General features: G+C 44.4%; 1 protein-coding gene across 1 annotated transcript in view; it reads left to right on the top strand.

Moving 5' to 3' along the window:
* Positions 1-22,032, top strand: part of CNTNAP5 (contactin associated protein family member 5) — an 876,948-nt gene that overhangs the window by 468,436 nt on the left and 386,480 nt on the right. The window contains exons 9-10 of the mRNA XM_036320828.1: positions 14,138-14,287; positions 17,298-17,469. Of these exons, the coding sequence (XP_036176721.1) occupies positions 14,138-14,287; positions 17,298-17,469 (322 nt within the window). The remainder of the gene's footprint in view (positions 1-14,137; positions 14,288-17,297; positions 17,470-22,032) is intronic.

Raw genomic sequence — 22,032 nt, 5'->3', positions numbered from 1 at the left:
GCCCTGCTCTGTGAGTGACGGGGGGAACTTCCCAACCCCCTGATCGGCCCTGCTCTGTGGGTGATAGAGGGCAGCACCCCAACCTCCTGATGGGCCCTGCTCTGTGCGTGATAAGGGGCAGTGCCCCAACCCCCTGATTGGCCCTCCTCTGTGCATGACAGGGGGTGGTGCCGCAACCTCCCCATCGACCCTGCCTTGAGTGTGACAGGGGACGGTGCCCCAACCCCCCATTCGGCCCTACCCTGAGTGTGACTGAGGGTGGCATCACAACCTCCCGATCACCCTGCTCTGTGCATGACAGGGGGCAGGGCCCCAACTCCCCAATCGGCCCTGCTCTGAGCCCGACCAGGGGCTGCACCTAGGGATTGGGCCTGCCCTCTGCCACCTGGCAGCAGGCCTAAGCCAGCAGGTCATTATCTCCCGAAGGGTCCCAGAATGCGAGAGAGCACAGACCAGGCTGAGGGACCCCCCTTTCCCCCCGAGTGCACAAATTTTTGTGCGCCAGACCTCTCGTAAATTATATTTATTTGGTGATTCTTGAGTTTCAATTAAATAAGTCATTCTACAACTATGGTCAACAGGATCCCACTTATTCTTTAGAATTCATAACTGTTATTCTTTCACGAAGCCTTCCAATAGCAGGCCAGATGCCCTGTTATCCAGTTTTCTAGATAGTTTGCTTGGTGGCATTGAACCTAAGTATGTGTGTATGTGTATGCATTAGTTTGCTAGGACTGCCATACAAAACATTGCAGATTAGGTGTCTTAGAAATTTATTGCCTCACAGTTCTTTAGCGTAGGATTTTAAGATCAAGGTGTCGTTAGGGTTGATTTCTCCTGAGGGCCTCTCTCCTGGCTGGGAGGAGGTTGTCTGCTCCTTGTGCCTTCACACGGTCTTCCCTCTGTGCCCATTTGTTTCCTACTATCCTACTCTTGCAAGGACATGGAGCATATTGAATAGGACTCCGCTCATATGCACTCGTTTTACCTTAAGTACCTCTTCAAGGTCCTGTTTCCAAATGCAGGCACATTCCTTGGCATTGGGGGTTAGGATGTCAGCATGTGCATTTGGGGAGGGGCACAATTCAGCTCATGACAATGGGTGTTAATCATATGTCTATACAGTTGGTTGCCCAAGGCTCCTCTCACCACCAGGTTGCACAGTCCATGGAGACAGGAGCTCTGCCTGCCCCGCTAACCACTGTTTGCCCAAGGCCTCGTGGAGCACCTTACAGGTCCTCACACTATTTACCACACATGTGGGCAGCTGTCTGAAGGAATTAGCTAATAGAACTGACCCCCAAAACATTTCTAAAAGATAAAATCTGTAACAGTGAAAAAGGGAATTAATAGTGATTTTTAACAAACAGTCATGTTACAATGATTACATGCTGCAGAATGTGTCAAACCCAGGAATGAGCTACATTCAGGGGAAGCATTAATTAGGTAAAGGCCAGCAGAGCTCCCAGAGCTAGGAGAGCTGCATCATGAAGAGTAGAAGTACACACTCTGATTAATACTAGAGGCCAGATGGTTTTAGTCTGAAGCCCTGCAGTCAATAGCACTGATCCCCAAATATTGCCCTTTTTCATATAAGCCATTTGTATATAGTCACCATCTGCACATCAAGTAAATGATAACTTTGTGAACTTCATCCTCTGCTTCAATTCAGTTGTCTGTAATGTATCCATGCTTTAGCTAGACAGTGTTGGTAAGAAAATCCCATTAATGAGGGTGAAACAATAGGCAGCCATGAAGCTGTGGCTGTCACCACAAGCTGTCCAGCTTCAAGATATCAGTCAAAGCCTGGGAAGGTTTCCCAAGGTAGTGATGTCTTTGGCAACTTCAGCTCTTTCAGGTCTGAGTAATGACCCCAATACAAGCATTTTATTTAACTTACTCGTTGTTTTTCATCACTAACTGACAAGAACAACAGAAGGATCTAGATTTTTATTAGTACAGCAAAATAATCCAATAGTCAAGTCTGCTATCACTTCCTTTGATCTTTCATAGTTCCTACTTTCATAATTTCCTCATGTAATGCACTTGGCCTCCATTTAATTCAGGAGGCTGTTGCTGTGTCTACGTTGTGCTGGTGCTATACTCAGACCTGAGGATGGAGGCATGCCCTCCAGGAGCTCACGTGTATGGGTGGGAGCTCAGAGGAGAGGCTCCAGGAAGGGTGAGAAAGGAAGGCTTCCTAGGAGTGAAAAAGACACAGCTTGGTTTTCAAAAATGAACAGAATTTGGCCAAACAGAGAAGAACAGGCAGATGCTATCCAAATGGGTAGAAATGGGAAGAGATCTAAAAGGGTAAGATCCCAGAGATGGCTGAGAACACCTGGGCCAGCGGGAAGGGTGGGCAGGCAAAAGATGCATCCACATTTTGGTCAAGGACACGGCGTTTGGGCTTTGTCCCGAAGGGCTCAGGGAACTATGGATCTCTGAGCTGAGCTATGTTTTTGTCACGTAGACATTTGAGCTGAGCATTCACGTCGCCTTCACCACCAGCACAGACATTCTCATTTCCTCTCTGACTGTAGCGGGTGGCAGCCCAGCTGTTTGGCTCTCTTGTGCTGACCCAGGGTTTTGAGGATCCAGGTTACTGTGACATGTGAGCCTGCCCGGAAAGGTCTACCTGTGAGTTATGGCCCATGTTCTGCCACAGGCACTGGGCAGTGGAATTGAGCTGGTGTGAAGCTCAGGCAATCAATGAGCACGTGGAGAGGCACAGTGTGCCTGTGGATGCTGGGGTCAAACACCAAATCCTGGCTCGGCCTCTGACCCCCAGGAACCTGTAATGGCCTTGGGGAGATAAGGCTTATAGAGAATGACTATTAATGAACAGTATAAGGCAGAAAATAATATGAACTGAGCATAGATCAAACAGCAACTGCTGCAAGAATTTTTGAAGAGGAATCAGTACATGCTGGTTTGGTCAGGGAAAATCTGCTTCATTCATTGCATGGTATATTAACTTACTTATTCCGTCTTTCAGCACTTTTTATGTGCCCTCTACTGTGCAAGGTGACAGCGTCAGAAAGTAAAATGTGTGTGTGTGTGTGTGTGTGTGTGTGTGTGTGTGTGTGTGTGTGTGTGTTTATGCTTCCCGGATCTATAGTTTAGGAAAGGCAGCACTAGGACAAAAGCTGGGCACTGGAGGACAGGAGGACAGGGAGAGGAACTGGATAGTGGAGAGCTGGGAGGGTCACATAAGGCTCCACGCGCAAGCAGCAACCAGTTAAGTGCATTCAAATGGAGAATATTGAATGCACTAGCATCACTAGAGTAGTGAATTTGTGTAGGAAATTGCAAAATGAGATTGAGAGTACAGGTGGAAACTTAATTTTAGAAGGCATGGATTGTCAAGATAAGCAGTGTGAGTTTCCTCCTCTGGGCTCCTGACTGACTAGAGGGATTTTTTTGCTGTGAAATTGACAATAGCTACTTGTTAGACAGTTCAACGTAACAAAGTGCCCTGAAGCAGAAAGGGTCAGAGGCTGGAAAGAGGGAGCACATCACAAAAATCACAGCTACACTGATAAGGGATGGGATACAAGTTGGAGATGGAGTTTAAGAAATGTGTGAATTCAACCTAATGCATGTAGGAGAGGGTTAATAGAATTTTATAATTGATAGACAAATGGCTTCCAAAAAACATCGGGACCCAAGATCTAAATTGAAGTATAATGGTACTAATAACTATGAAATGTTCTTATATCATGTAATTGACATTTTAAATCTGCCTTATTCAGTTATTTATATAACCTCACTTAGTTCTCTCGAAAATTGAAACTATCTTTGAACTCTGAAATAAAGGTAGTTATGACAGGATGGGGGGGGGCGGGGGGGAGTTGCATTGGGTTTTCTGTGGAAGATAAAGACTAGACACTTTCAAGTAAAGCCAGGCAATTCTGTCGCTGTTACAGATGAGAAAGCAGGTATAGAGAGATTAAGAAATTTGTCTAAATTGCTAGCAATTATAAGTGGCAGGGCTTTGAGCCAGAGGTAATGGGTGAATAAAGGCATCAAATGAAGTTGTTTCAAATTATTCCTGGGGTTGAAAGTAGAGTTCTCTGGAGATCTGCCTTGGCCTGTGCTGCAGCCTTGCGTGTCCACATGTTCTGCAAGGACTGATCCTTAGAGGTCCTTGGACAGCCACTCCCGTCCCATGGTTCTGTCTTCAAACCATACAGACACAGAATGGTTAGGGATTTGGCAGAGAGAGAGAGAGAGAGAGAGAGAGAGAGAGAGAGAGAGAGAGGTAGCACAAGTGCCAAGGATCTGTAACCTCAAATTTATTCATTTAATCCACTGATTCTAAACCAAGGGAAGTTCTCCATTTCCACCCATCCCAACCTCCCATGGATACCGGGACCAGCGAGCAAGAAGTCTTCCCAAGCTGTGTCTCAGAGAGTCAAAGAATGAAGTGGCGGACCAGAAGAGTTCAAGAAAGTTAGCAGTTTATTGCAGGCAAACACAGGCTCCCCCTCTTGGGAAGGGGACCCCAATGGATTGCCTTAAAGCACTCTGCTCTTCCCCTTATATCTGCTAAAGTCCTGCTCTTTGTCTGTGCTGCGCCCTGATTGGTTCCTGGCCTGTTGCAACATTTTATTTTGCACTTGCAAGTAAAACATCCTTGTCTCAAAACATCCTGATTTCTGACATCCTGTTTCACTGCAAAACATTTTGTGATTTCAGCTCTAACTGTCACATCCATCCTTTCTCCTTCTTCCACCCCTTCCCTTTCTGCCTAATCCTGCTTCTAACGCTTCTCACCATTACCCCACCCCTCTCAGGGGACTTTTAGTAATGCCTGGTAGCATTTTGGGTGCTGGGGATGGGGACCTGTTATTAGCATATAGTGAGTCAGGGATTCTCCTAAACATTCTATGCCTCTGGGGATGCCCCACCGCGCACTAAGAATTATCTGGTCCAAAATGTCCAGTGCCAGTGTTAAGAAACTGCTTTCAGAAAAAACCTTATTCCTATATGAGAGTTTAGGGCTTTAGAATATTACTTAACTGTTCTGAGTCTGTTTCATCAAATGAGAACTGTAAATTGGTGTAAAGGTCTCATTACAAAAATAATAAAAAAAGACAAACGTTCAATAATATTATTATCTATAAAAATTAAAGTAATAACAATTAGCTAGATTTCCAACGTCAGACCCAAGTAGACATTCTGCGGTACAAATTCGAATCGTACTTACATTTTTCTTAGAATCTAGAAGCTCCACAAGAGACAGGACCAGAGTTTGAACTCAGTGCTGCAAGAGGAAAGTTGCCTGTGGGAATGTAAACTGGGACAGCCACTTTGGAAACCTTCTGGCAGTTCAGTTCCTTAAAGGCTAAGGATGGAGTACACATACGACTCAACAATTCCACTCTAGGTGCACGTAAGAGAACTGAACACACAGGTCGATGCATAAATGCGCACACAAATGCTTACAGCGGCAGCGTTCATAACACCTGCAGAGTGGAAACCGCTCAAATGTCCATCAGCTGGTGGATGGATACACACAAGCGGTGCCTCCATACAATGGAATGTCATTCAGCCGTAAAAATGTGCTCACACACGCTACGACATAGATGAACCTGAAAACACTGTGCTAAGCAAAAGAAGCCAGTCACCAAAGGACACAATGTATGGTTTCATTCAAATGAAATGCCCAGAATAGGCAAATCCATGGGGAAAGAAAGTAGACTGACTAGGACTGGAGGTGGGGGGTGATAGCCACATATTACAACGTTTCTTTTGGGGATTATAAAATGTTTTAAAATTAATCGTTGTGATGGTTGCCTAACTCTGTGATTATATTAAAAATTATTGCACTGTACATTTAACATAATGGATTGTATGGTATGTGAATTTTATCTCAAAAAAGCTGTTCCAAAGAAAGAAAGAATGAGCCCTAGCCGGTTTGACTCAGTGGATAGAGCATCTGCCTGCGAACTGAAAGGTCCCAGGTTTGATTCCAGTCAAGGGCACATGCCTGGGTTGTGGGCTCCATCCCCAGTGGGGGCCTTGCAGGAGGCAGCTGATCAATGATTCTCTCTCATCATGGATGTTTCTCTCTCTCTCTTCCTCTTCCTTCCTCTCTGAAATCAATAAAAATATATTTTAAAAAATGGAGCTGCAAAATATTTTTTTAAAAAAGAAAGAAAGAACAAATTCAACAACAGAAAATGGAACCTTGCAGAGGGAATTTCACATGGAGGGGATTCTAGAGCAGGGCAGGGCTGGCTTTGGAAGTGTGGAGAGAGGATGGTGCTCAGCCTGGATGCCTGATACCTCCCTCTGAATTTTGGCTCCACCCCCATGTAGTCATAGGACCTTGGGTAGCTTCTGACTTTCTGTTTTAGCTTCTCTAACCTGCGGACAATAAAACTTGGTCTTTGGGACTCCTGTGAGAATTAGGGAATATATATTTAAAATGCCTGACACACTGTAGATATTCAGTACAGGTAGTGTGTACTATTAGCTATTTTTTACAACTGGGTCTTTTGCAAGTTCAGTTGCAACCATGAAAATTGTATTTTTTCTTAGTCTTGGTTTGGCTCCTGAGCAAGCACAGAGCAGCTTACTTGTCCTGTCTGTTGAGGCCTTTTCTACAAATGCCCTGGGGCAAACCCGGGACCTGGGAGTTTGCTGACACAGTAAGACCAGGAAGTGGAAAGGAATGAAAACTTTCTTTCCTATCCTTATCTCAGTTGAAACAGTTTGTTAGCTTTAAAAATTAATTATTAATGTTGTACATTTTCTTTTTAGAAACTGAAAATTCCAGGAGTCTGTATAAGAAAAAACAATAATAATCTGTGATTCTATCATTCAATGCCATTCCAGTAGTTCTCTTTGCAGCAATTTTTTTTAAATATATATTATTGATTTTTTACAGAGAGGAAGGGGGAGAGATAGTTAGAATCATTGATGAGAGAGAAACATCAATCAGCTGCCTCCTGCACACCCTCTACTGGGGATGTGCCCACAACCAAGGTACATGCCCTTGACCAGAATCGAACTTGGGACTCTTCAGTCCACAGGCAGACACTCTAGCCACTGAGCCAAACTGGTCAGGGCTTTGCAGCAATTTTTAACAAAACCGGAACAACACTACCTATGCTATTTAGAGAGCGGTTTTCAAATATCAGCATATCACTAGCATTCTTGGGCATTATGATTTTAATGACTACACTATATTCCATAGCATTAAATATACCACATTTGATATAACTAATCTATTATTATTGGAAATATTGGTAGTTGTGAAATTTGCTATTATAAATAATGATTTTATGAGGTCTCTTCACCATAAATCTTGGCTGTAGCTCTATTACTGTTTCAGGATGAATTCTTCAGGATAAAGTTCATGGGAGACTATGAATGACTTCTTTGGGGGATATTGACAGGTATTAGTATGTTGTCTTTCAGGAAGGATGTACAAACTTATGCTGCCTCCAGCAAGGTAACAAATGCCTACTTCCCTATTTGTCTGCTAACTGAGAGTATAATTGGTTTTTATTCCTTGCCAGTCTTGGAGATGGCAAGTAATATTTGACATCACCTTAAACCTCAAAAGTTTTATGTTTGTCATCGCCCAACAGTCTTTTCAGAAGCCAAGTCCCACCTTTGAGGCCTCAGCTCTTGAATCATATAAGAGCTTAGCTCCACAACTACCCTGCTTGGCCCTATGAAGGCATACCTGCTTTCCTGTTCTCCCCTTTGAAACGTCTGTTTTCTCAGCGCTATGTATTTCAGAGAGGTTTTGGGGGAAATGGTACCTAATAGAATTGATTTTTTCTAATTTGTGAACAATTAATAGCACTTAAACCTGTACCTTCAAAAGAGTGTTCTTAAAAACAAAACCTTGAGAACCTCCAGGCGTGTTATTTGGGGACATTAACAGAATTAAGTGGAAAAGAGTACCAGACAAAAGCGGGTTTTAGGAGAAGCATACCATTTTGCTTGATTTGGAATCTATTCTGAGGTAAGCTCCTCTAAATTAGTCCTGTGGGTTGCTTTTTTCTAGCTTCTTTCCCTCCTCTTCTGTAACCTCTAATAGAGTAGTTCTCCACCATGGCTGCACAGCTGAATCTCTGGGGATCTTTGAAATGTCTAAGGCCAGGGACCACCCCGGCCAGTGCACCAATTAGCCTGCTATGGAGCCCAGGGCCTCTCTACTCAGAAGTTCCCCATGTGACCCCTTTGTGTGGTCACTATCAAGAGCTCCTGTTCTAATAATTGTCCTCTAAAGAGCTAAGATTTCACACAGGCTCCCTCTGCAGGGACTCCAGGTCATGTAGGCACAAAGCAAAAGAGATCAAATCAGATGGAAAAGCAGACCAAAAAGAGAAAACCAAGCAAGGAAGCAAACCTTAATTAAATAATAATTTTAAAGATAAACTTGGAGAGGGAATTCTGTTCAAAATGGCCGGGTAGGTAGATACAGTACTCGAATCTTCCCACAACCACATCAAAACTAAAACTAAGCTACAGGCCAACCATATTTCAGAGCCACCTGAAATCTAGCTGAACAGAAATCCTGAAACTGAGGATATGAAGAAAAAGCCACATTGTCGGAGGAAACGAGAAAAAAGCAGGTTCCACACCCATCTGTGGGAGGGATATCTCAGCTGCAGGGTGTTCCCCTGAGAAGTGAGGGGTTCCAGCCCTACACCAGACCCCTCAGCCCAGGGTTCCAGTGCCAGGAAAAGAAGAGCCAATACGTCTGGCTGTGAAAAGCAGTGGGGATTGTGGCTGAGTGAGATGGAGGCTCCTGGGACGCCAGGTGTTCCTCTTAAGGAGCCCATGCACAGACTTAGAGCTCACTCCCTCTGTGCTCCAGCACTGGGGCAGTAGAGTGAAAGGCACCAGACACTTAAGGGAGTACTTTTTCTATAAACAGGGTGAGGGTTGGCAGGGCAGCTTTCTCCTAGGTAGAAGTGCTGGCAGAGGCCATTATGTTTTTTTTTCTGAGTCCTCTGTCAACAGAGCTGACAGGCAGGCATCATATCCAGCTAACACTGCCCACCTTTCCCTGGTGACTCCCTAGACCTCACCCCACTCAACTTAAGGGCTTACGCAAGCTGTTTCCAGTGGTTTTACCATATGAATGGCCTATCTTGGATCTTGCTTCAGACTTTTCTTAAGCTTTCAAACAACCAGCATCTAGCCTTGGCCTGTCCCTTGCCTCTTGTTCAGCGGCCCCAGGGTTGGCACTAGTGACAGCCAACGTTGGTTTGCAAATTGGCTTCTCTTGGGAACCTCAAAGCCCAGCACAAGTAACAGCCATCTGCAGATTGCTTTTTAGCTCATGCTGGATGGCCTCAGGCAGAACACAGACGGTGCTGACTGACTTGGCCTGAACCTCCTGGGAGGCCTCAGAGTCAGCATATATGGTGGAAAGCTTCAGGCCATGTCAAAGTACCACCCAACCACCTCCACAGGGACACTCAAAGGGCACAGGAGTCTTGTTGAACTAAGTCCTGCTCAGTGGGGTGACCCTCCATGGTGCTCAAAGCCAGTCCTTACAGCCAATCGGCCTGGGGGTAAATTCCTCCTATTGATATGCCAATAGCAATCAAGGCTCAACCACAATAGGATGTGCATTGGTTGGGGGATTGGAGTAGACAGCTGGAGTGATCGAGGAAGCTGTGATGATGGACGTTACAGAAAACTTGCTACATTAGGCCACTTACCAAGCTCAAGAAACATAGCAGCTTTACCTAGTACATAGAAACAAACACAGCATGGTGGCCTAAATGAAGAGACAAAGAAATATGTCCCAAATAAAAAAAATAAAAAATAAAAAACAGAACAAAGTTGCAGAAAGAGAACTAAACAAAATGGAGACAAGCAATCTACTCAATGATCTACTCAATGCAGAGTTCAAAATACTGGTTATAAGGATACTCTGTGGACTTAGGGAAGGAGTAGATAACTTTAGTGAGAACTTCAACAAAGAGATAGGTAATAAAAAGGGAACTAGAAAACGTAAAAAAGAACCAGTCAGAAGTGAATAATACATTAACAGAAATGAAGAATGCATTACAGGGAATGAACAGTGGAGTAGAGGAAGCAGAGGATCAAATCAGAGGTTTAGAAGATAAGGAAGCAGAAAAAAACAAACAAAAAAAAACAAAAAAAAAATAAAACAAAAAAAAACCAGAACAGCAAAAAGGAAAATGAATCCAAAAAATGAGGATAGTTTAAGGAGCCTCTGGAACCTTCAAGTGTACCAACATTCACATCATGTTGGTAACAGAAGGCAAAGAGAGAGAGCAAGATATTGAAATCCTATTTGAGAAAAGAATGACAACAAAACTTCCCTAACCTGGTGAAAGAACTAGACATACAAGTCCAGGAAGCACCGAAAAGTCAAAACAAGATGAACCCAAAGAGGTCCACACCAAGGGACATCAAATTAAAATACCAAAGGTTATAGAGAGGATCATAAAAGCAGCAAGAGAAAAGCAGTTAGTTACCTACAAGGGAGCTCCCATAAGACTCTGCTAATTTTTCAACAGAAACATTTCAGGCCAGAAGGCATTGGCAAGAATTATTCAAAGTGATGAAAAGCAAGGACCGATAACCAAGATTACTCTACCCAGTGAAGCTTCATTTAGAGTAGAAAGACATATAAAGAGCTTCCTAGATAAGAAAAAGCTAAAGGAGTTCATCACCACCAAGGCAGTAGTACAAGGAATGTCTAATTAGGGGTCTTCTTTAAGAAGAAGGTAAGATGAAAACAAAGATAATAAAATGGTAATAAGTACAAATATATTAAAAATTTAATCTAAAAATAAAATAAATGAATAAGCTGAACAGAAACAGACTCATAGAACAAAGAACGTTTTGATGGTTGGCAGATGGGAGGGGATTGGGGGGATTGGTGAAAAAGTAATGAGATTAAGAAAAACAATTTGGTGGTTACAGGATAGTCACAGGGATTAAACTACAGGATAGGGAACATATTTAGAATATCTTAATAACCATATACGGTGTAAGATGGGCACCTGATTTGTGGAGATGATCACTTAGTAAGTTATAGTGTCTAATCACTGGGTTGTACACATGAAACAAATAATTAATATTATATGTCACCTTTAATTGAAAAATTAAAACAATTTAAAGAAAAAAAAAAACAAACTGAATAGTGATGTGGGACTGGGAGAAGACCCAGAATCATGCTGATGCTCTGGCCCTGCCACCTCACTGAGCAGACTTTGCTCTTCAGCCTGGTCCATCTGTGATGTAATTAGAGAACGTATCCCTAATTAGACGGACACTTCCTGTGGCCTCTGTGTGTAATTCCTACTGCAGGGCAGCTGATGCCAGCAGGGTGCTGGGCCCTTAGGGCCTATTTACTCCCTCTTTGTTGAACTCCTTCCTGACCCCCAACCCAAACAGTCAATAGTCTGTCCGCAAATGCAGCCTCATATGTTATGCTGATGTATTTAAATTACTATGCAAATGAAGTTAAAAGTGAGGACCTAAAGCTGGCTATGTCCCTGAGAGTATTCAAATGTTCATCCCCAGGAAACACCTGACAGACCATCCACCTCATCAGAGGAATCCCTGTGGTTAGGGCCCAGCGCTGGGCTTTGGGGGAAGGTAGGGGACCAGGATGAGCAGCCCCTGGGTTCTCCTCTTCACCCCATAGGTGTTCAGGGCTGCCGGAAAGACTGGCTGCCAGGGAGCGGCTGCAAATGCAGGAGGGGCCCTCCATCTGGGCTGTTCTGAGCAGGTGGGACAAGCTGCCCATCGCCATGGAATTGGACCTGAAGCCTTGTGCTGTGCTCTCCCAGGCAGCTTCCCCAGACATCCAGGGCTCAGGCACAAGCATGTAAGTGGTTGTCCCAAGGAGCCTGTAGACCTCTGTTCCAATTTCGAACTTGTTCTTTCTAGCTGGTTCCCCCTGGAGGCTCCCCCAAGTCTGATCTCTCCCAGAAGGCTCTCCCAAGTCTGATCTCTTCTTCCTCAGGGAATAGATCTTAATCCACCCCTTACTGCCCCTTTTCACGGTTGTTACTCTGGCTGAGACCTCATCCTTCTGTCTCCTGGGGCTGTGCAAGCAATAGGCCCCACCAGTCCCGCTTCTAACCTGTCTCCTCTTAGCTCGCAGAGTCTTTTAATATGTCCCTCCAGCCAGATAATTCCCATGCTAAGGAAGCCCATGGACTCCCACATTCTAAAACAGTGATTTTAATTCCTGGCTGGACATTGGAATCACCCATGGATGCTTTTTTAAAAAGCAAATGCCTAGGGCTCCATCCTCAGAGATTCTGACAGAACTGGCTTGGGTAAAGTAGCCTCCAGAACCACGTGTCAAAGCACTTTGTTGAAACCCCTTCCTTAGCGCTGCAGGCGGGGACCCAGGGTGAGTGTCTTCTTTGCACCTGCCTTCCTGCTGTTCTCCCGGCCTCTCACAAGGCCTTGCTCTTTGTGCAGGCTCTGCGTCTCCTGGAACTCTGGCTCTGGGAGTGGCAAACTCTTGCTCATTTCCAAAGCATTCCTAAACAGCTACCCTCTCTTTTGTGAATTCCTAAACTGCTGCCCCCTCTTTCATGAAGCCTGTTAGGGTCCTCACATGGAGTTGGTTAGGTCTTCCTTCTTTCCCCTTGGCCACGCATTCACTGTTCTCCTAGAATTGCAAGAGCCTGCTTCACTGCCTGTCCCACTACCCGTGGTCGGCAAACCGCGGCTCACGAGCCACATGCGGCTCTTTGGCCCCTTGAGTGTGGCTCTTCCACAAAATACCATGTGCGGGCGCACACGTACAATGCGATTGAAACTTCGTGGCCCATGCACAGAAGTCGGTATTTTGTGGAAGAGCCACACTCAAGGGCCAAAGAGCCGCATGTGGCTTGCGAGCCGCGGTTTGCCGAGCCGCAGTTTGCCGAGCCGCAGTTTGCCGACCACTGCTAGCCTGACACACTCAAAGGACGGGGCTTTTATCCACTTTGCATATGTCTCTTCTCTTAACCATGGCCTACCCAGGACAGAGGCCATGCGAGGTCAGTGTCTACACGCGTCAGTGCAGGGACTGTCTTGTAGTCACTGTGTGCCCATTTGTTTTAACATTATCTTCTTATTTCGTGATATAAACTGTTCGACATATGCTGCTCTGCTAACAATACCCTATAAGTGTAACCATTATGCCCATTTTGCAGGAGAGGAAACTGAGGCAAAGTAAAGGAAGCAGGATAGAATACATGAGTGTGTAGAAATGTGTGGCTCTCTGTTCTTGTATAGACAACCATGGCGACTCATCTGGTTATGGGGCTGTGATCTTCAGCAAGCCCTTTGCAGTAGCAAAGCCTTCACAGATGACAAACTTTTGGAGGAAATAACTGCTACCCTCATGACTAATTTCCAACACAGTCTCCTTAGTAAGGTCGGCCAGCAATGTAGTGTGCACCAAAGACATCTAAGCCAAAGAACAAGAGAGGAATGAACTTTATACCTACTATGCCGCCATCTGGCCCAGGCCTGATCGTAACTCTTCCCCTTAACAGTGACACAGAGGAGAAATGATGGCATTGCAGGCAATGAAACCAAAGCTCAGGCACGCTGGTCACACAGCCAGTGTCCTATCAGGGGCCAGGGGAGGTGGGAACTGGCTCGTCTGTACCTCTCCAACAGGAGACCTCCTCTGCCTGCACACAAATCCGGCTCCAGCTTTCCTCTTCTACCTTTGCCTTTAAAAATACTTTATTTACATATGCATTAGTAGAAAAATATAAGAAAACAAAAAATGCCTGTAACCTGACAACCCAGAGATAAAACCACCAGGAACATTTTGAGACTTTTTTTTTGTTTTCAGCATTTTGCTCTGCATTTATATCTCAAGGGATCAATTAATGTATTCTGTGCCCTTGGTTGTAGTTTACATACAAATCTATGTTTTCCCCCTTTATTCCTAAAGCAAGCAGCTGAAGTTGTTCGGCCACTTAAAAATAGAAATAAGTGGTAAAAAGAGAAAGAAAAATGAACCCTGTGAGGGTTTGGTTTGAGGGAAATGATGAGTGGGAACCACTCAGAGAACGCATAGGGACCGTGGCCGGGAAGGAGCGGGCCCCCTCCCTGAGCTCTCAGCCATTCATCCCAACACCTGCTCTCCCCGTTTCTCTTGCAGGCAGCAACTTGAATGATGGCTTGTGGCATTCAGTCAGCATCAACGCCAGGCGGAACCGCATCACTCTCACCCTGGATAACGATGCAGCGTCCCCTGCTCAGGACACCAGCCAGATACAGATTTATTCTGGAAATAGCTATTACTTTGGAGGTAAATTACTCAGCTTTGAGGCTGAAAATAAAGGAAAGAGGGAGAATGTAGTGGGCAATTATTTTACTATGATGATTCTTCTTTTGTCAATTAGACCATACTTCCAACACACACATATTCACACACACTCGCTCACACAGGTGCCACCTCCCCAAACATACATAGAGACACAAACACCCACCCGCAAGCCCAAAATAACAGGAAGCAAGCCCTCTCACAGCTGTGCAGATATAAATTATCTAGGTCAGTGCTGAGGAAAAAAAGACTAGCAATAAGAGCTGGTGTTATGTAACTCATCCAAAGGAGATTTTTTATAGCCCAGCAGGCTCCCTGATCACATTCGAAAGGGGAAACTCAGCTGTAAACTTGGAGAAAGCACCAATAGTCAGCAGTGCCTGAAAGAGGAAGTATCCAGGGGAGAACGCACAGCCAGCACGCTCACCCACAAGGCCACTCCTCCAGCACCTACTGCCTCGGTCCCCACCTCCCTGGAGCCATGCCCATGAGGAAGACCTAGGAAGCCCATGAGCAAGTAGCTCCTTGTGGAGCAGCCAGAGACGCCACCCTCTCCAATATTGGGTGAATCCTCGGAGCTTTTTCTACAGCAAAACACAGGCAAACAGCCCTAGCTGGTTTGGCTCAGTGGATAGAGCGTTGGCCTGCAGACTGAAGGATCCCAGTCAAGAGCACATGCCTGGGTTGCAGGCTCGAACCCCAGCGTGCAGGAGGCAGCTGATCAATGATTCTCTCTCATCATTGATGTTTCTATCTGTCTCTTTCTCTCATTTCCTCTCTGAAGTCAATATATATATATATATATATATATATATATATATATATATATATATACAACAAGCAAACAGGTAAAGATTTTAAAAAATAAAAACACAAGCATACATGTAATTAGCCACCTACTGCATTTTTATAGGTGCAGATATATTTTTATTTAGTCTTTTTCAAGGAATTTCCTTCATTAAGAAAAATAATACCTAACTTTCTGCCCATGTGTTTATATTTTATAAACCATCTCTAAAGAGCAATTAACCTCAGTGTCTGTCTGACCATGAGCAAGACACTTATGGGCCCTGAACTTCCCCATCTAGGCGATGAGAGACAGAGCAGAATTGTTGGGACAGTTCCCTGGGGTCAAGGTTTACATGCCTAACACAGGGCTTCCCATCTGGCAAGGAATGAACAAACTGGCTTCAGACTTTGTAAATATAGGCATGGACTGAGTCTGGTCTATGGTTACCAATCCTTTTTCCATGAGGAAACTGAAGAGGAATGGTGTGTAAAATCATAAAGTGCAGTCTCCAATAGAATTTACAAATCACTTTTCTCAGACCACTGACATGTGATTAAGCTTTGAAATGTAAGAGATACTTTGCACAGAAGCAGTACACACATGGGGGTGTCCCAAGAGGGAAGCAGTGGAGCCATCAACTATTTGCGCTTTGATTTTAGGGCCTCGGGAAGGGACTCTGTCCCTCACTCTACATCTCCTCCACGTGTACATGACAACAAAGTCCTTAAAGGGAGAACACTTCCGTTCTCTGCAAGTGTTTTAGCTCACTTAATTCATGTGGTGACTTTGTGAAGTAGGTAACAGTAGCCCTGATTCACAGAAAGTAAGAGTGGTGTTTGCTTAGATGAAATAATTTGTGTGAGTAGCAGAACCAGGATTCACCCCCAGATCTGTGTTCTCCACAACCTACAGCAAAGGGATGCCAACGCATGTAGCACAAAAGCGAATAATTTTGCATCACATGCAATGCTTCTAACAGAGAGAAAAGTGATCTCGTATTTATTATTTTGAAAAGTGCTGAGCAGTAATTATGATGTGTAGCACCTGAATTCCTCAAAGTAAAAATGCCCCCTGCCCCAGTTGAAGAAGTATTCCTGGAGGTGATTCTTAAGGGCACTGCACTCAGAAGGTAAAGATGAATCTGTGATTTGAGCAGCATTTGAAAAAAATGTCCCACAAGTAGACTGTAAACTTAAGGAAGGTAAAAAACGAGGTTGAGTAATAATAGTCAACTTACATAAATTCTCTCTACAGCCTCAATTAGAAGTCGTAACATTTCTCTTCACTTTATAGTGTGTGCTTGTGGGCTGTTAACCAGCTGCCAGACTTCAGCCCAGCAGTGACTGTCTATTAGAGATGGCGGAAATAATTCCCAGTTATTTATGGGTTATTGCCATGTTTTCAAGCTTGCATTCCCATATGGTCTGAACCTATTAAGACAATTAGGATGTAGTTTATAAGGTGCTCAAGCACTGATATACCTATTCATTCTCTACCTGTCTTGATGAGGAGTAGATGCCCAGGTGGCAGGCTATGCTAAATATACATTATGCATTGTTTTTAAAAGAACACCTTTGTAAAAATGTATGGTGTTAACCTTTCGTGCCTGCTATTACAGCCAATAACTGTGTGCATTTAAACCCTTAGTCCCTTTAGTGTCTGGATTTAGTTTGCACAACACTTCAAAATTCCAGTTATGTTTCTACATGTACCTTTGTCAGGTGCATTTAGTCTGTTAATGCTGACAATTAACCAGATAATCACTCTGTCACCATCCTTACCCAAAGCATAATTTCCTTTGAAAGTTAATCCAGAATTGAATTGTGCAGTTCGAAGTGTGTTTCAGGACAGAGTCGACATCCCTGGGTAGTGATAACGTGCCGTGTTCTTGAAATGAGTGAAGTGTCCCAGGCAGAAGACTGGCACACAGCTGATGCAGGGAAAAATGAAGAATGAGATGCATGCTACGGCATTGGTAGTCCCTTCCATACTTTTGGTTTTAGCTCTGTACAGTGATGGAGGTTGCCCCCTTTTGAACCTATTCTGTCTCCTCTCTGAAAATGCTAGGATTTACAACTAAACTGTATGCACTTCTGTGAGTGAAAAAGCACCACAATAATTAGACCTCAAGGTCTCCCATGGATAGGTCGCCAGAGCAATGACTGATCATCCCAGTGTTCCTCATTTTTTTTCTCTGTCCCACAGGCTGCCCTGACAATCTCACCGCTCCCCAATGCTTAAATCCTATCGAGGCTTTCCAAGGCTGCATGAGGCTCATCTTTATTGATAACCAGCCCAAGGACCTCATTTCAGTTCAGCAAGGCTCCCTGGGGAATTTTAGTGATTTACACATTGATCTGTGTAGCATCAAAGACAGGTAATTATTGCCTCATCTCCTCTGTTCTCCCACCCCCTCTTCCCATTCTCACTGTTCTAAATATGTGTTCTTTAAGCAAAATTCTAATCCACGGACTTCAGCCACTTTAGATATAATTGAGTTGCCTAATGGAAAATATCTCTGAAATGATTTCAGATCCAGAGAAAAACGGTTTAAATTAGTTGAGTCTCTATTCATGTTGACTTGCAGTAAATGAGATATGCAAGTTAAATCAAACTACAAATTTGTGAAAGGATTAAAGTTTTGTGCATAAACGCCACTTGATGACTTTGAAGTTAAGAGTAAAGTGGAGAGGAGGGAGGAATCACTTTTTCCTCCTAAACCATCTTGTTTTTCAGTGCAGTGGGTGTCCTCTCGCAGGAGGTGAGCCTCGGGCCCTCTGGGACCCTAGAGTATAGGGTAGGTAGTGCCCACTGTACACAGACAGGCCCAGAGCCTGGCCTTGGCAGTCACTGCCCCTCAGTCTTTTCTTCTGGGGCTCAGCAGAGACCAGACTCTGTCAGGGAGAACCCGCACATTCACTGCAGCCACACATCCAGCAGGAGCTCTGTGTCTCTCTTTCTCCTGGGATCTGGCTTCTCTTACATTGGAAGTTTCTAGATTCAAAGACACACTGAAGACAATTAAAAAGGATGATTCTGAATTTTCTTTTTTTTTTTTTTTTTTTAAATTTTTTTTTTTAATATATTTTATTGATTTTTTTACAGAGAGGAAGGGAAAGAGATAGAGAGTCAGAAACATCGATGAGAGAGAAACATCGATCAGCTGCCTCCTGCACACCTCCTACTGAGGATGTGCCCGCAACCCAGGTACATGCCCTTGACCGGAATCGAACCTGGGACCCTTCAGTCCGCAGGCCGACGCTCTATCCACTGAGCCAAACCGGTTTCGGCTGATTCTGAATTTTCAACTAGGTTTGTCATGTTCCCCATTTTTCTTCTCTAGTGCTTGCCTCCTTCTCTCTAATTCTACTCGCCCTGGTTAAAATACAATCTATTAAATGGGTGAATGATGCGTGTTAGTTGCAAGCCTATGTGTTAGTGAAATAGGGTCTTTACTCAATTTTCACAGGAAATAAATTAGCCATTACAGTGAAGGGCAATAAATGACCAAGAAGTCACCCTTATTTGTAGGACATATGGCAACAGCAACTTAGCCTGGCGCAGAGAGAATGAGGGCGATACGGTTTTCAGAAAGTGTGCTGAGCTGAATCTTATAGGACAGGGAGACCTGGCTGAGGGGGGAGGGGTGGAGGAAGAGTCGACAGTAGGCAGTATGTCAAATGGCACAGAAATAGGAAGGGCCATGCTTGCAAGTATTTCATCAATTCAATACAAATATTACAGATTCATTTTAAAATCTGTAATATTTGGATACATTTTAGAGCTGATAGTAATAGTTTAATTGGCAACATTTACTTATCTTATTGGCATATGAAATAGTGGAATGTCTTACAAATAATGGTATATTAGATTTAATAAAATACAGCTCAGTGAGGATGGCAGGGCACTGTGGGGCAGCACATGGTGAGAATATGGTTAAAGATGGGGGTCAGGGGTCAGTATTAACATGAAGAACTTTGAGTGCCCATGGAATTTGTCTTCATGCTCTAGGCAAAAATCAGAAAGGACAGCAGTAAGACTGCCTACTGAAATAGTACTCAGGGAATAGTAAAAAAGATGGCTAGAGGAGAGCCATCCTTAAGCTTGAGGTACTGTCCCATTCCGGGGAAACAGTGAGAAGTAGTAGGTCCCTCTCGTGAGCACAAAGTCAGCTACACAGATCAGTCTCCTCTGATGCTCAGAAAGACCAGTGTGATTTGGCGGACCTTTATGAGAATGTATCTCTGCTAATACCACAACACACAAGATGGCCATTGAATGGCACAGACTTTCTGGCTCTTCAACTTCATATTTTTTTCTTATATATTTTTATTGATTTCAGAGAGGAAGGGAGAGAGAGAGGAAGAGAGAGAGAGAGAGAGAGAGAGAGAGAGAGAGAGAGAGAGATCAATGATGAGAGAGAATTATTGATTGGCTGCCTTCTGCATTTCTGCATGCTCCCCACTCGGGATTGAGCCCACAACCCAGGCATGTGCTCTGACCAGGAATCATCCATGACCTCCTGGTTCATAGATTGATGCTCAACCACTGAACCACACCGGCTGGGCTGTCTTTTTTCCTATTTGACCAGACATCTGGGTAATAAAATGTGTGCTTCACCACAATGTGCTCATGTCGGGACCTGAGCATAAAAGATACTACACATAGTGGCTGCCGCCCCTGTAGTCTTTACTGATGATGAGCTCCGTCAGGCAGCTTAGCTTTTGCAAAGTGTAGATCAATAGAGGAAGCATTTATCAACGGAATCTCCAACCATACCTTAATTTCTAATCAAGGAAGCTCTCATTTTTGCTGACAGAAAGTCATTGCCATCTACACTGCATCATTACTTTTGTGTGATTGTAGTCTATGTAATTGTATTACACACAATTGTGTTTTGGTTAATTGTACAATAATAAGGCATTGTGCTTAGTTTTGTGGGTAAATGGTATGTTTTTCTTCATTTGCCAGACAGTGTCTCTAACAGAAGGGAAAGCCATGGTAAAAGGTTTTGCTTAATTAATTATCTCTTGAACTTATTAATATTTGTTGGAAAGGGACATGGTTTCTGAGTTTTGTGTTTTATTTTTAATATGTTAATTAACGTAAGCCTGGTTTAAGGGCAGGCTCAGTCTTTGCCTTCAAGGATCTTGCCCCTTGAGGATGGGGTGGTTGTGGTGGCAGAGATGGTGTTGGAGTGGAATCTGACTGTTTTTCTTGTGTTCTTGTGTGGAAAGTTCATGGAGGGCAGCCTTTGATCTGGTCTAAGAGTCTCTTCTCTCCCAGACCAGGCTCCTCTCTGCCCCTTCCTCATGGGCTCTGTATGGAGATGCAGGCTTCCTCCTTGGTCTCGAGAGGCCACCCTACCCACCCCTCCTGCCTTCCCTCAGACTGCTCTCCCAGGCTGTGCAGAGGGGCCAGACTTCCCAGCTCCCCTTCCATGCGGCCATGTTTCACATGCAAAGGCTCCTACTGCTGGTCACAGTGGGGAAACCCAGGTAGCCTGCACAGAAGAAGCGCATAATGTTATGAAATTGTAGGAGCTTTCTCCAGTGGGGGTCCTTCAGGCATGTTCCCTGGAGATGGTGCCTAGCTCTGCTTGCCCAGCCTGGGCAATGCTTTGAGAGGAAGTGGAAGTCACACCTGATAAAACCCATTAATTCACAAACCATCCTTGGAACAATGCTTTTTGTTGAAGCTGGAAGAGTCCCTTCCTAGGGACCAAGGACCTAAATAACAATTTTTATTTTAATGATTGTCAAATCCCAAATTCTCTGGCCTTGGGGGAGAAAGGACATGGCATCACTGGCCTGGCTACAGAGCTCTGGCAACAGGAAGGTGCTTGCTTTAAGAAGCTCCAGCTGCAGAGCTGCCCCGTGTCTGGCAGTTCAAGGGCAGGTTGGAGAAGGGGGCCAAGCACCCTTGGAGGAATCACAGTTGGTGCCAGAGGGTTGCACTCCCAGCATGCACTTGCACTGGTCTGCCTATGCCTCCAGTATGGACTTGAGATAGGCAAGACATGATAGTCTAAATTATCATAGAGCCAAGTCACCCTCGATAAATGCTTTATTCCTTCCACACTCTTTATCACACCCTCAGTTATTCGGCATTACAGATGGGCAGTGGATGAATGGGTGAGGCAGTCTCATATATACACTGGAGTAAGATAAGATGTGCTGAGAGCTGTACAAGCCATGGGAGTTCAGGGCGAAAGAAACAATCATCGAATGTGGTCTAAGAATTTAAATATGAGACAGGGTTCAAGGTGGGGAGGAGCAAAGGGATGCTGATGAGTCAGCTGTCTGACATGAGAGGAAGTAGAAGTCAAACCTGAGGAAATCCATTAAGCCCAGTGTGACTCTCAACAACTCTGAGCAATAGTAAGCCTGTTTAATTCCCAGTCCACTACTCATCAACTTGGATGACACATATTATTTAACCATTTTTATTCTTTATTGATTAAAGTATGACATATGTCTTCTTTTTCCCCCATTGACCTCTCCCCCGCCACTCCCACCCCCCAGCACATGCCCTCACCCCCTAGTGTCTGTGTCCATTGGTTATGCTCATGTGTATGCATACGAGTCCTTTTAATCTGTTTTCTCTTTTGCAAAACCAAGCTCATAAAACCTTCCTTTGCACTGAGCATGAGCCTGTGAGAAGCAGGGGCTCAGGGGTGTGTCTAATGAGCAGATACACAGTAAATGTTGCCATGTGAATTCCCATGGTGAAAAGTTTTCTAACTCTACTTTCCAAGGGATCAGGAGAAGCCCAGGTCTCCCTCTGAAGCTCCCCCAACCCCCACCATGGCCAAGGGATCCCCAGTAGTTTGTGGGGTGGATCCCCATAGATATACAGCTCTACAACTCCCTTGGGCTTTGATCCCCACTTATTGAGAGGGCTGTCTCCTGGAAAACCATTCACCACCCGTTAGGAAAAT

This window comes from Myotis myotis, unplaced genomic scaffold (assembly GCF_014108235.1).
Source record: "Myotis myotis isolate mMyoMyo1 unplaced genomic scaffold, mMyoMyo1.p scaffold_m19_p_8, whole genome shotgun sequence".
Lineage (NCBI taxonomy): Eukaryota > Metazoa > Chordata > Mammalia > Chiroptera > Vespertilionidae > Myotis > Myotis myotis.
Note: the sequence above shows the minus strand (reverse complement) of the source record. Positions and strands in the feature narration are given on the sequence as shown.